This window comes from Microcebus murinus, chromosome 12 (genome assembly GCF_040939455.1).
Source record: "Microcebus murinus isolate Inina chromosome 12, M.murinus_Inina_mat1.0, whole genome shotgun sequence".
NCBI lineage: Eukaryota > Metazoa > Chordata > Mammalia > Primates > Cheirogaleidae > Microcebus > Microcebus murinus.
The window spans coordinates 88,075,455-88,090,146 of record NC_134115.1 but is presented as its reverse complement, the minus strand read 5'-3'; the positions used below and the strand labels follow the sequence as shown (position 1 = coordinate 88,090,146).

General features: G+C 62.8%; 1 protein-coding gene across 1 annotated transcript in view; it reads right to left on the bottom strand.

The window, feature by feature from the left end:
* Positions 1-12,122, bottom strand: part of PRRX2 (paired related homeobox 2) — a 42,116-nt gene extending 29,994 nt beyond the window's left edge. The window contains exon 1 of the mRNA XM_012772257.3: positions 11,755-12,122. Within this exon, the coding sequence (XP_012627711.3) occupies positions 11,755-12,013 (259 nt within the window). The 5' untranslated portion in view covers positions 12,014-12,122. The remainder of the gene's footprint in view (positions 1-11,754) is intronic.
* Between the last annotated feature and the right edge of the window lie 2,570 nt (positions 12,123-14,692).

The following is a 14,692-nucleotide window of genomic DNA, read 5'->3' as shown; positions in this document are numbered from 1 at the left end:
CTGGTCCACGTGGAGGTGTAGCACATAGGCACATAGCGGGTCCCCAATAAATGGTCCTGCCAGATCACAGTGGGGATGATGATGAAGGTGAGCACTCTCACCGCCACCTCCCCCGGTCATCGAGCCCAACTTTCCGGACTGCCACAAGCACCCCAGACTGCACTCCTCGGGGGACGCAGGATTTGCAGTCAGACAGCCTGGGATGGCCTCCCTCTTCCTGTGGATGACACTCCATCCCAGTGTCTCTGTGCGTCTGGGACACACAGCCCTGGTGTTGGGCCTGTGACGTCATGAACTCGTCACCAGCTGCTCAGTGCCTCTCCTTCCCCACCCCGTCCCCACCTCCCTAGCGGTGCATCCACCCTGCAGACAGCAGACTGCAGCGTGGGGCACGGAAACCAGCCCTGCTTCTGGCTCCCCACGGCTCCGGAGCTGCCCCTGCCTGACTCGGGGTCTGGGCTTCTCAGCGGCCTGGGTCGCACCGCGCCTGGGCCAGGGCCAGACAGGGCTGGGGGCAGCCAGGGACCAGGAAGCTCCGGGCAACCCAGACACAACCGCTGCCCCCAAGTCAGCCACTCACTCCCCGGGGAACACTGGCTCACCGAGAGAGCCCCGGGGAGGGCCTGGGTGAGGTGGACGCTCCCGGCACCCACAGACACACAGAAAACAGTCCCACTGCCCTTAATACAAAAATCGCAAATCTGGAACAGTCTGTTTGGCGGGGCCTCCCCCTCCCTTTCCGCTCCTGGGCCAGCCAAGCCCTTCCCCACCTGCGAGCCTCTGCCTCTCCCTCCTCCCGGAGCACCCTCCCTGACCCCTTCTGGGGAGCCCCTCTCATCCTTCCGTCCCCGCTGAAGTGCAGCTTTCTCCGGGAATCCTTCCCCGAACCTCCAGGAGAGGAGGCCCGCCGTGTGTTCTACGAGCATCCAGGATGTCCCTGGTGTGACAGGGACCCCAGAGCCCAGCCCTGAGCCTGGCACGGAGCGGGCGCTTCCCAGACTTCGGTGGGGAGGGAAGGTTCGGGGCACAGAGAACCCAGCCCCTTGCAAAGACAAGGCAGCCCCGCCTTGGGCTCCGCTCCACCCGAGTGAAATCGCTGCAGCAGCAACAACCCGGCTTTCTGCTAGTATTAGATTCTGCCTTTTCTTCTTTCCTTCCCAGCGAAACCAGAGCAGTCCGTTTTTACTTCTTGTCTCCAGCAATTTCCCACTTGGAGCCCTGACACTCTCCTCGCCGCCCGGGGCTGGGCTGTGGCGGAGGGCCGGCTCGGCGGGGAGGCTGGCCTTCCAATTAGAACACGATGTCTCTGGAAACCGGAGCTTCCCCCGCAGGGGCCCCTCCGTCACCACGTGGCCCAGAGCCCCCGACCGACTGCGCCACAGGTCAGCGTCTGCACAGGTGTGCCCCGGGAAAGCGGGCCGGGGGGGCCTTCCTCAGGGACACTGCGGACCTTCCCAGGTGGGCTGCTTCCAGCAAAAGGACACTGCGGCTCCTTGGCCCTCCGGGACACCGGCACGGGGTAGCCAGGGTGACACCTGCGGTCTGGGGATTGTTGCACAGTCCCTGGGTGACCCTGGGCGAGTCACTGTCCCTCTGAGCCTCAGTTTCCTCAGCTGTGAGATGGGACAATGCGTACCTCCCTCGAGAGGCTGCTGGGAGGAGTCGGCGAGAGGCCGTATGTGGATCCAGGCAGACGGTGACAGCCGAACAGCAGGGACACGCTGCCCCTGTTCCCCGCGCCCTGGCCCTTGGGGACCAGGCTGGCCTGCCCTCTGGAACTCGCCCGGCACGATGCCTCAAAACAACATACGTGTGTGCTGAATGAATGAATGAATGAATCTCACCCAGTTTTCTTGGGACCTAAAAGCAGGGCACGTCTTGGTAGGGCGAGGGGAGGCCTGGAGCCTGGCGGCCTCTCGGGGAAGGCAGCGGGCCTCTTTGCTGTGGCTTCGACAGGAGGGGAAATCAAACAGAACGCCCATTTGTCCTTCCTCCCAACTTTGGGATGTTTTCTCTGGATCTTCCGCCGTGGTCTGGGATGCAGCCCTTCCCTCTCCAGGTCTGAGGCCAGACCCTGCCACCCCGAGCTGCGGCTCCAGGAGGGCTCCCTGGTCTCCCGCCCCAGCCTGGAACTACGGTGCCTGGAGGCCCCTCCGGCTGCCAAGCCCACGGGCTCAGTGCTGGGGGCCCCAGCCTCAGGGAGGGGAGGGGGAGCCTGTGCTCTCTCCAGTAAGCACCTCTGCGGCCAGCCGGAGACTGGAAGCCCTGCGAGGGCAGGGCCGTGCCACGCCCCTGACGAGTGCCCGCCACACTCAGCCCTGCGCTCCTCCCTCCTCGCTTCAGCGTCCTGAGAGCACAGAGGCTCTGGCTCCTAGCCTGGCTTCCCCACCCCCTGCGTGACCTTGTGCAAGTCACTTGACCTCTCTGAGCCTTGGTTTCCTCAGCTGTAATCGCGATAGCAGACACCCTTTCTGAGCACCTCGCGCGTTCTCCTGCTGAGCGCTCTGCCTCCGCCACGTCCCAGACCCTCAAACCCCCAGCGAGGAGGCACGATTCTTCTCCTCGGATGACAAAGGAGGAGCTCAGAGGGAAACACTGGCCAAGGGCACGCAGCGGGTCATGGGCTCGGCTGGAGCCCACTGCCCGGCCTCTGGTCCCCGTGTTCTTGACGGCGCCACCCCGGTGCCACTGTCCCGGGCCCCATCCCCTTGTGAGCAGACCCTCAGTGAAGAGGAGGGAGCGTGACCTAGTCGGAGGGAAGAAAGGAGGAGGCTCCCGGCCCGCGGGGTGCGGGAGGCGGCCGGGAGCGCAGGGGTGCCGGGCCTGCACCCACCTGGGGCAGGGGCGGCCAAAGCCCGAGCCCTCGGCCCGGCTGCCCACTGGCTGGACTGGCCGCCCGCAGCCCCATCTTGAGAGCATTAGGGGCTGCTGTTAACAGCTGTTTTCTGTTACGTGTTATTTGTTAGTCTAATGAAAGGAGGTGCACTGGCTTTCAAGACCTCGGCGTTCCGGGGGTTTTATATGGGAGGCCGCGCAGAGCTCTGGCGGCGCGAGGCGGCCGAGAGGCCCCTGCCAGGCGCGCCCGCCGGCGGCTCCCGCTTTGATTCCGAGGTTTGCAGCCATCCGCACGGTAATTCCAGCTCTGGTTAAATGTCATTTTTAATAACGCCATCTCTGGCGTGTAAACGTCTGCGCCCACGGCAAGAGGGGAGGCCAGGGCGGGAAGACAGGCAGGGGCGGGCGAGGGTGGACAGAGTCTGGGCGGGGTGACTGCCCCCTGGGGACAGTGGCTCTCCACCCGGGGGCCCATTCAGGGGAGCCCTGGGGGGTGCTGAGCAGGGGGAGTGAGGGTGACAGGATGCCAGGAGGGGGCTTTTCCAGTGATGGGGTGACAGAGACCCCAGCTCGGCCGTGAGGCTCCGGCCGCCCTGCCCCACCCGACCCTGGCCACCGCAGCAAGAGGGGCGGGATGCAGAGACAGGGATCTTCCCCCATCATAGCAGCCCCCACTCCTACCCCGGGGATCCCTTGGGCAGGTACACAGTAGGTGCTCACTGAATGCTGGTGGACAGTGGGGAGCAACTGCTGTCTCCTAGACGCAGCAGGCAGTGGCTTCTAGCACCGAGTCAGGTCTCTGGGGACACTAGGGTTTGGCCTGGGAGCAGCTCCCACCCTGCTGGGTACACTGAGCACTTCCAGATCCATGCCAGCCTCATGCCCGGCCTCTCTATGCCCCAAGAGGAATGTTGTCCACTCGGGTAAACTGAGGAGGGAGAGGGAAGAACAGAGGTGGCTCTGGAAGAAGGCTGCGGCAGGGTGTAGAAGTCGCCGGGGGCCCTGTTAAATGCAGAGGCCCAGCGGGTCTGATCCCACGGGCCGGGGTGGGGCTTAGGAACATGCACCAGCCCCCCAGTGATCCTGATGCAGTGGACATAAAATATGTCCACAAACAGATGGCCCCACCCTCATCTACAAGGGGACACTGAGGCTCAGGCCAGCGACTGGGCATGTTCCGAGTTGTAGGGCTGGCCAGCCAAGGTGGGAACCCCGACGTCCTAACTCCTAGTCTGGGCCCTGTCCCTGGCCCCTGGGCAGCGATGTCACGGGAGGTGGCTTGCCTCCCGTGGCAACTGAGGTGCTCATTCAGCTCTGGGGTGCAGGGTCCCTCTGTGGAAGTTTCCAGGCCTCCAGCCTCTGGGCCTCCTCATTCGCTGTCTTGCTCCCAAGACCTCCCCCAGAGACGAATCCTGGCGGCCCCCGGCCTGGCAGGCCCAGCTCCCCAGCTGCTCTTTGACCCTCGGCCCTTGCTCCCTCCTAACCCCCCGCTGCTCCCCGGGCCAGAAGGTTCCGGCTGCCCATCCCACACATAGGAAAGCAGAGTTGATCACAAAGAGAGACCAAAAATAACACCTTCCAGGGCCTGCTTCATTTTTAGGACACAACAAAAGATACCACACGTAAAGGGTCCCACGGGGCCCATCCTGTCGTCACAGTGGCCCCCAGAGCCCAGCTGGGAACAAACAGCTTCCCACATGCGGACGGGACACCCACTCAGGGCAGCGAGACCGGGCAAGCAGTGCTTTATTGCCCCTTTAACGACGTTTCTCTCCAGGACAGGGTGAGGCACTGTGGCACCTGGGTCTGGGCCGGGGTGGGCTCTCCCTGCAGCCGCCACTCCCACGAGGCCACCGTCCCTTCCTGGGCAGCTGCAGCCAGCTCTGGCCCTCCTGGGCCAGGACGCTCTGCCACTTGCCCCCTGCCCGTGTCACCTACCCGGCCCACTGGGCACGCGTACAGGCACCCGGTCTCTTCCTCTGCTCAGCATGGGAGCCAGGCGAGAGGACTTCCCCACCCTCCTCTGTCTAAACAGGAAGCTCCCACAGTCCCTCCCACTCACCACCTCGCAAAAGGCACTTGACCCCTGGCCCACGCCGCGCAGGCCCGTCTGCTGTCTGCGCAAGGGCTGCCTGCGGCCCCCGGACCATCGACAGCCTGGGGGCCAGCCGGAGCCCTCGTGATGGTGTGTGTGTGTGTGTGTGTGTGTGTGTGTGGCGTGGGTCTGTGTGTCTCTGTGTCTGTGAGTCTGGGACACCCAGACCACATGTGGCTCCCAAATGCCAGCCTACGACAGAGTTTTCACCGACCTACTGCAAAATGAGAAAAACAAGGGCCATGCATGAGTTTTTGTTAAGCTAAATTAAGTCAATTTTGAGAATCTATACTCGGAGATGAAGACGCTAAAAGGTTCCTTCTTGGAGGAGAGCGTGGGGGCGACCAGGTGATCGCTGCTGGGAGTGATGGCTTGTCCTGGCGCACCTGTAGCACTGCCCGCGCCACGCCAGCTCCTCCACGCTCCCGGAGCGCGGGCTGCAGCACTGGATGTCTGGCAGCCACGGCGGGCAGTGGAGCTCGAGGCTGGGCACATAGTAGGGGCTCAGAAAATGACTGTGGGATGAATGAATGAATGAATGAATGAATGAATGAATGAACGAACGAATGCAAAAGCTGGGAAGGAGGGGGAAGGGGGCCTGTCCCATTGCTGTTCCACAGTGACAGGGACCCTCCACAGCTCTCCCAGATCCAGGTGGCTGGAGACAGGTCTGCGGAGAGGGAGGGGGGGGAGAGCGTCCCCTACTCACCTCACACCCCCAACACCCCACGCTACCAGGCCTGACCCGTCTCCCACATACCTATGACCCAGGCCAGGCTGCTGAGGACACTGAGGAGACCCCTCCCCTGGCCGCCTTGTGGCCCCCTGAACGCTGCCCACACCTGCCTGGGGGCAGACATCCCTGGATGGGCCCCCCAGCATTCCTGGGGCCCCAGGGCGGCTTCCAACAGTGGCGGAAGCAGGAGCTTTATAACAGGAAGGCTGGGGCTGGAATCCCACAGGAATGGGAACGGTGTGATCTTGGCTTCTCTGAGCCTCAGTTTCCCTCTCCAGAAAACGGGGATACTCAAAGGACCCACTTCACACGGCTGGTGGCAGGGCATCTCCAGTGAGGCCACGAAGCCCCGGCCCACACGCAATAAGCACATGGCTGACGCACCTGCCAGGGCTCCTCTGGTCACTCTCACCCTGTCCCCTTGCGCCTCCTTTGGCCTCATCGTGGCTGTGTCCCCTGCTCCCCGCCCAGAGCCTCCCCCAGGGTGGCGTACGGCGCCCCTTTTGTAGGATGTGTTCAGAGAAGCACTGGCCCCCCTTAGATCACCCCCAAGGCCGTGTCCACCCTGGGTCAGCCACTGTCCTCTGGGCCTGGGAACCACAAAAGCCCTAGGTTCTGCCTCGTCCAGCCTGACCTCACGTCCTTGCCCAGGACAAGCCACCGAAAACCCGTCTTTCTTGCCCTACCCACCCAGAAACTCCTAACACGAGCACAGGGCCCATCCCAAACCCTGGCTCTGTGCCGGCCTTCGAGGCCCGTGCCCCCTTCCGTCCCCGAACCAACCTCAGCCAGAGTCTTCCCGACACCCACCTGGGGCTTCTCTTCCTCGCTCCTCAGCCTAAACACGGGGCTGCGCATGAGCGAGGCCTGGACTTGGGGTCCAAAAACACACCCCGCTCCTCCCTTCCCAGCTGTGCGGCCTTGGGCAGGTTGCTTTGCCTCTCTGGGCTTCCAAGCACTAGGGATGGCCTTCGCTAGCCCTGCCTGGTTCACAAGGTGTTCACCAAGCACCTACTGTGTGCCAGGCACGGCGCCAAGTCCCCACATCCGCTCTGGGTTCCCCATAGCCCCTGCTCCCATTCTGCAGATAGCAACACTGAGCCTCAGGGTTCTTTGGGGGCCTAAGGGTGCTGTGCAAGCGGGTGTCGTCACCACCGCTCCAAAGCTACTATTCTGGAGTCTTCCCGGAGGGAACAGTGATGGCTTCAGCGTGTTGAGCTTCTGCCCACAGGGAAAGGAAAGCCCGTCCCAGGCCCCTGTGCCCGGCCCCCGGCTCCACCCAGATGACCCACTGGACGCGGGAGCAAGGCCACCCTGGAACCATGAACGGCGCAGCCATCGGCCAGTGCCCTCCCTGCCCACAAAGGCCAGAGGTGCAGACCTGCTCCCACCCCACTGTGGCGGGGCCGGCAGTTCCCAGACTGAAGGCCCCTGGGCTCTGGGCCTCTCGCTGGCTCCTCCTCTCTCCCTCCTCTCTCCCCGAGCACGTGCTGAGAGACGCTGTCACCCGCCTGAGGGTTCAGGCACCAGTTCCAGCCGAGACCCAGGCTCAGAGACTCCACGTGCCCAGGAAACGGACCCACTGGGGGGGGGGGTTTCTAGGCCTGGGTCGAGTCACGACCACAGTCAGGGGGACACCTGTGTGCCATTCCACTGTTTGGAGGGAAACTGAGGCCCAGAGAAGGGATGTGACATGCCCAAGGTCACACACAGACAGGGCAGCAAAAAGCAGGACCCCCCCCACACACACACACACCCGCCGCAGTGTCCCGACCCCCAGTGCAGTGCGGCTGACGGCACGTGACTCTGCCCCCACCAGGACACAGGCAAGGGGAAAGGACGGTGGGGGAGGGAAGGACATCAAGCTCGTCTGTGGAAGGTGCCTGTCTCGGCAGGCCGGCCCGTGCCCGCGCCCCGATTCAGAGCCAGTTACAGGGAGGCTGGTCACACACTGCAGTCGGCTGTGGACAACAGTATTATGGTTCCTTAACAAATTAAACCCAGAATTACCCTGTGCTCCAGCAATTCCACTTCTGGGTATTTGCCCCAAAGAATTGCAGGAGGGGACTTGAACGGGTGGGTGGCTGTCCACCCAGGCTCACAGCAGCAATATGCACAATAGGTGGGAGCGGCCCAGGTGTGCGTCCAGGGGTGACGGGTGAACAAGATGTGGTGCACCCACGCAGCGGAATATGACTCAGCCTTAAAAAGGAAGGAGAGGCCGGGTGCGGTGGCTCACGCCTGTAATCCTAGCACTCTGGGAGGCTGAGGCAGGCGGATCACTCGAAGTTAGGAGTTCAAAACCAGCCTGAGCAAGAGCAAGACCCCATCTCTACTAAAAATAGAAAGAAATTAATTGGCCAACTAAAAATATATATAGAAAAATTAGCCGGGCATGGTGGTGTATGCCTGTAGTCCCAGCTACTCGGGAGCCTGAGGCAGCAGGACTGCTCAAGCCCAGGAGTTTGAGGTTGCTGTGAGCTAGGCTGACGCCACGGCACTCTAGCTCGGGTGACAGAGTGAGACTCTATCTCAAAAAAAAAAAAAGGAAGGAGATTCTGACACAGGCCGCCACGTGGATGAGCCGTAAGGACGTGGTGCTGAGCTAAGAGGAGGAAGCCAGACACAGGCAGGCGGGCCCAGAACGAGCGCACGTGTAGGGGGCATGCAGAGTGGTCGAAGCCACAGAGACAGACAGACGGAAAGATGGTGGCTCCCAGGGCTGGAGGAGGGGTGGGGAGCTGGTGTTTATCGGGTACAGGGTTTCAGTTTGGGAAGATAAAACAGTTCTAGAGGTAGACGGTGACGGTGGTCACACAACAGTGTGAACGTCCTTGGTGCCACTGGACCATACGCTTACAAATGACTGAATGGTAAAGCTCATGTTAGGTGTATTTCACAACAACCAAAAGAGTTGAAGGGAGGTTTCATTGCCAGTCTCTCAAACTCAGGGGTCCCTCCAGGCCCTGCCTGTGGCCCTGCCCCCGCCCCCCAAACCAGACCCACCCCCATCAGCAGATGCGGCCCAGCCCGCCCCGGCCTCGTCCTGTGCCTTACACTCCAAGCACGTCATTGCCCCAATCTCTGAAAATCTCCAAATCTCTGGATCCACTTGGGACCTGCTCTCTCTCTCTCTCCTGCAGGGCGTCCCGGGTTTTCCAAAACAGGCACCGGCCCTGTGCAGTGGCCACCAGGCCTCCCCGGCCCAGGGGCTTTGTTTGTTTTCCCAGCGTGTCCATGTCCCTGTTTCCGCCCTGCCCACAGGAGGGAATGCTTTAAAGAAAATCTCAGTTATTAATGTGGTTTCTTTTGTTGTAAGTCACTGCGAAGGCAGCAAACGAGGGTTTATTTTCCTAACGTGCTTGGCACAGCTCAGCGCCCGGCGCAGCCCTCGGAGTTGAATTTGGGAGGAACCCGAGACCACGGCTGGTTCTGAGTCACTGGCGAGGCCCCAGCCCTCCTGGCCATTCCTGGCGGGAGCCTGGGCTTAGACAGTCATTGGCGGGAATAGACTGTACCTACTGGCGGCTTTGTGAAACAAAAGATTTTTAAATAAAAAAATAAAGAAAAGAAAACCTTTTTTTCAGGCCAGCCCCTGAATGCCCCACCTGACCCCACACCCAGTGTGTCCTCTGTCCCCAAGCATGCCAGTGCCTGGTATTCCCAGGCCACTAAGCTAGAAGGTTGAACACATACCAGTTTTCTATTCATTAGTTTCCCCATTAGCTGCTATTTTTCCAAGAGGCTGCACCCCATCTGTCTTTGGTGCCAGTCTCTTTCTGTGGACCTAGAAATGGCTCCAGAAGCTGCAGGAAAACCCACTTTTCCACGTGTCTGAATCCTTGATGAGTGGCCGGGGCTCTTGCAGGCCCAGAACTGGAGATCAACGTCACAGCCCAAGGGCCACGCCCCCTGGCTGGGGTCCTGAGTCCTGGCACCCATGGTTTGGTTGCTCGTGTTCAAAAGGCTCCAGTGGTGCGGGCTGGGCTCGCCAGGAAGAGGGGGACAGACGTCCCTTCTCTCCACCTTGGGAACCTTCTGGCCTTGGGAATCCACAGTAAGTGGCAGTGGGATGGGGCACCTGACCTTGAGGAGGAGCAGGAAACTGGCCTCTGTCCAATGCCCCTTCCTCCCCTTCTGCCCGCAGCCCCAGCCCCAGAGGGTGAGCCGAGGGACCCTCATGGCCAGAGCCCCACCATCCCCAGGCAGAGATGGGCGGGCTTCCAAGGCAGGGGCCAGCCCCTGAGTGCCCTAGCTGACCCCACACCCAGTGTGTCCTCTGTATTCCCAGGGCGCCAAAGCCCCTCCTCAGGAAGAGGCCTGCGGGCCTCACGAGCTCTCAAGGAGCGTGGAAGGTCCTGGGCTGGGGGTGCTGGGGAGGCCCACTGCCCACCCAGCTGCCTGGAGGCCGCCCGGCCCGCCCGGTGCTCCCAGGCCGGGCTGGCACTGGCTGCTCCGGGATCCCGGGGGAAGCCCTCCATCGCAGACCTGCTACACTGTATCCAGGAAGCACGCCACCGCCACCGTCTGTGCCCGCACCAGGGCCCGGGCGGAAACCAGCATCTCCTCCCCTGGCCAGGACCCAAGTACAAGACGCCCTGGCCTCCCCTCTCTCCTCAATCCTCCTTTTACCCTCCCTCTCTCCCTCCTTCCCTTTCCTTCTCCCTTCCTCCCTTCCTTCCCCTCACCTTCAATTTGTTCCTCCTCTCCCTACCCCCTGGAGTGTCTCTGGGGGGTGAAATCAGGGCCTGTCCTCTGCCCCCAGGGGAGCCTGCTCAGAGCCAACTGCGGTCCTCAAGTGACCTCGGCCGGCAGGGCGTCCCCCGCCAGAGAGCACCCTGCTTTGCTGCTGGCCCACACTGGCCCTCTCCCTCTACCTTTCCCTGGGCTCTAAACCCAACTCCAAGGACGGTCTGCCCACTTCATGCTCACCCCCAGGGTGAGGCCAGCTGCCGCTCTGTGCCTGGCGGGTGAGGGGCCGCGGCCTCACCTCCCCACAGGCTGCCAGCGGCTGGGCGCGCTGGGCAGGTGCTCTGTGAGAGGCAGGGTCCCCCGGATGCATGCGCAGTTTCAGACCAGACTGAGGTCACCTGCCTGTTCCCTGCATCCCCCCTCATCTGAGAAGCTGGGGCACACAGCCAGCCTGGGCAGCCCTGAGACCCCAGGCTGGTGCAGGGGGGCGGTCCCCAGGGCGGGGGGGAAGGCTGCTGGAATCAGGCGGGCAACACTTGAGAGGCCCAGAGCCCCTGGCTGGCCTACTCCAGAGCCAGGGGACAGGGGCCTGGTCTCAGACCACCTGGCCCTCTTCAGGGCACGCCTGCAGGGGGAGGGGGAGGGACTCTGGCCCTGCGGCTGCTCCCTCCCCACTGAAACTGTCCAGGCTGGGACCTTTGCTTTATTTTCACCTCTGGCCTCTCCTCACCCCCCTTCTTACCAGCTCAGGATCCTGCCATCCCGTGTGACTTTTTGAAAAAGGCCACTTGGGTGGGTTGTTTGTTTTTAAAGCCCCTTCCTGATGACCTTTAACCTCCGCCGGGGAAGAGAGGCCTAGCGGGCTCTCTAGAGCTGGCTGTCCCCCTCAGAGGCTGCTCCCCGGCAGGCTGGAGGGAGGGTGGGTGGGCATGGTCCCCGCCGCAGAGCCCATCCTACCGCGGGGCAGGGTGCGGGGCTGGAAACCCATCTGTGTGACTCGGGCGCTCTGCCCCAGAAGCCTCGGTTTCCCCGCTGTAACGTGGCAATGATCACACCCACTTTCCAGGCTACTTCGGAGCAGGCAGTGCCTGCAGGGCTGGGCGCAGGCACGGCACAGCCCTGTCCCCACGCACCGGCACCGCAGCTGCAGGTAGCTCTGGGCCCAAAGAAGGTCCCCTCCCCCAGCGGAGAGTCCTCGTCAACCGCACCCACCCATCCCCGACACGCAGCCCGATGGCAGCAGCGCCCAGCGCCCTCCGTGGCCCCGAGCTCCGCTAGGTCCGGCCGACGTCTCCGCCCGCGCCCCGCCGGCGCCCCCCGCGCCCGCCGGCCCTGCGCCCAGCAGCGCCCGCTCCCGCGGCCCGCGCCGCGCCCCACGTCGGCCGCCCGCACTCACCGTCCTGCGGCGCCGCCTCGCTGCCGCTGCTGCCCCCGGACGGCTCCCGCGCCGCGCCCTCCCGCGCCTCGGCCCTGGCCGCGGGGCGCGCCGCCAGCCGCCCGGCCGCGGCCACCTCCTCCAGGTCCAGGAGGTGGCTCACCGTGAAGTTCTTGCGCGCCTGGGCGCAGTCGCCGGGCCCCAGCGCGGGCGGCGGCGGCCCCGGGCCCAGCGCCGGCTTGTCCAGGGCGAAGTTGGCGGCGGCGGCCGCGCTGTCCATGCCGCGAGCGGCGGGGCGCCGGCGGGGTCGCAGGCGCGGGTCGGAGCAGGCGCCCCCGCCGCCCGCGCTCTGCCCGCTCCGCCGCTCCTGGCTCGGCCCGCGGCCCGCCCGCGCTGACGTCGGGGAGCGAACTTTCCGCCTCCTTCTTGCCTCGCTCCAAGTTGCTGGAGACGGGCTGCTCCGGCCACACGCCCCTTCTTGAAGCAAACCTCGCCCCCTCCCTCTCCTCCTCCCCTCCTCCTCCTCCTCTTCCTCGCCCCCGCCCGGCCCTCGGGCTGCGGGAGGGGGTCCTCCAAGGAGTCCGCGGGCGCCGGGGGCGGGAGGGGAGGAGGAGGGTGTCCTCCTCCCACCCTCCCCACCCACGTTTTAGGGAGTGGGAGGTTCCGTGGTCTGCTGGTTTTAATCCCCCAACAAGTGTCTGGGAGGTGACCAAGGAGGGGTTGGCCGGCCTCGTCTTCCATCTGCAGATGCCGGCAGGTCGGGGTGGGGGCGGCGACTCTGGGACAGTTTGCGGGGAAGAGCTCCCAACTCCCAGCGCCCCCCCCTACGCCGAGGCTCCAGATCCACCTGGACCTGTCCACTCCACCCGCCCCCAGGCTTCCCCGGCCGGCGGCGCATCCTCAGGCCTCCGGAACGCGCCACCCTCCACGCACTCCCCCCTCCCGCGCCGTCCCCACGGACACCTGCGCCCACCCCGAGATGCCCCGGCCCTCCCCAAGGAAAACCAAGCTGGGAGGAAAGCATTCCCCTCCAGAACTCCCAGCGTACACACAGGACAGACAGCCAGACGACAGCCAGACTGACAGATGGGTGACAGGAAAGAGGCAGACTCGGGCGTGTGCTCTTGCTTTTGTTTTTTAAGGAAGGTACAGAAAAGATGTGTGGGGCGTGCGCCCCGGGGCTTTGCCCAGGATAACTGTTTACTGGCTTGTCCCTCTGTCCCCTCCCATCACCGCAGAGGCATAAAGTCATGTCAGCAAAAATATGCCCACAGAGGAGGGCCTTCACTATGTCCTTTCTGGGCTCCCTGGCGGAAAACCCACCCCCCACACACCCCTGAAAACAGCCCAGCAGCCTCAGGTTACGCCTGTGTCATTGGGGTTTCTTTCCCCCTAGAAAGGAATCACCCCTAAAATGAGGCTGAGTGTTCCGCGAGTGACATTAGCCCCAGCAACCCACTGAGGCACATGTGTGGGTGGGTGGAGGGTTTGTGCTTCCTTGGAAATCTGCCCCAAGGAGTGTCCGGCGAGCAAGGCTGGCAAAGCTGTGGCAGCCTCCCTCCTCCCGGGGACCCCAGCCCGCCCGCAGCGTGTGTGGCTGAGTAACTTCCCGAGGGACTCGGCAGGGTGGGGCACCGCTTGGCTCTGGAAGTATCTGGGAGGGCCCTGCCCCTGCTGGAGCACCCAGCAAGCCCACGGGTGGGTCTCAGCCCAGAACAGCCCAGCCCACCGCGCGGGGCTTCTCCCCAGGGTTCGGGACTGCCTTGTGTCAGAGACCAGGCTCCAGGCCCAGCTGTGCCATATACTGCCATGTGGCCTCAAGCGTGGCAACTCGCCACTCTGAGCCCCAACTCCTCCTCTGCAGAAGAGCCCTAATGAAGTACCCGAACTCAGGCACTGTGGGGACTCTGTGGCAGGTGCAGCCCTGGGCCCGTGGTGGGTGCTGTCTGTATCGGCCTGTGGAGCTGGAAAGGGCCTAAGAGATCATCTGGGTCCTACTCCCTTGGATGACAGATGGGGAAACTGAGGTGACAAAGGCAAAAAAGCTCCTGCAGAGCTGGAGAACCACTGGGATTGTTTGGTACGAGCCCTTTTGTGTTACAGATCAAGGATGTGAGGCCCAGAGCTGGGCCATGCCATATTAAGGTCTCTCGGTGTGGGACTGGCAGTCACAGTGGCTTCTTCCATCCACTCAAACACTCATGCACCCTGCACGTTGAGATGTGACACTCTGCAGGACGGTGGCTCTCTGGCCAGCCTCCTGGGTTCAGATCAAACCTCGCTGTGGGCCTTGAGCAGTCTACTAGCCTCTTTCTCTTGGGTCCCTCAACAGTGACAGGAGCTGCTCGGGGGATTCAATAAGCTGACGTATGAATAAGGGACACCTGGCACCTAGTGAACACCCGGGGGCAGGACAGCGAAGGCAAACTCGGATTCAGGCTGGGGGTGAAGGGGTCGAGTGTGTTCACTGCCATTCACTAGCTGTGTGGCCTCGAGTAGTTGCTCCTCGCTGAGTCTGTCCCATCAGCTGTGAAACAGGGATAACCAGGAGCCAATCCAAAAGGGTGCTTGGGAATTTAGCTTTACTGTTGTCACTGTGACTGAGTTGTCACTGCCCTTGCCAGTCCTGGGGGGAGGGGTGGGGTGGCACGAGGATGGCAGAGTGGCCCAAAGGGCATGGACTGCTGCACCAAAGCTCAGCCTTGAGCAAGAGCTTCAGCCCCAAGCCAGCCTGAAAATGTACCCGAGGATAATCCCGTTAACCCAGGAAGGACAGAACTCAGGGACTTGTTACCCCAAAGGGATATGGCTAAAAATAAGCAATTTCCATGATGATTTAGATAAATTCGAGATGCTAACCCAGAGTGGGGGATGAAAGGCAAATATTAATAGGATCCTGGTTTGGAACCTCTCAGTTCAACTGGTGGTTATTGAACTTGGCAGTGCTCTAAGCAGTGGG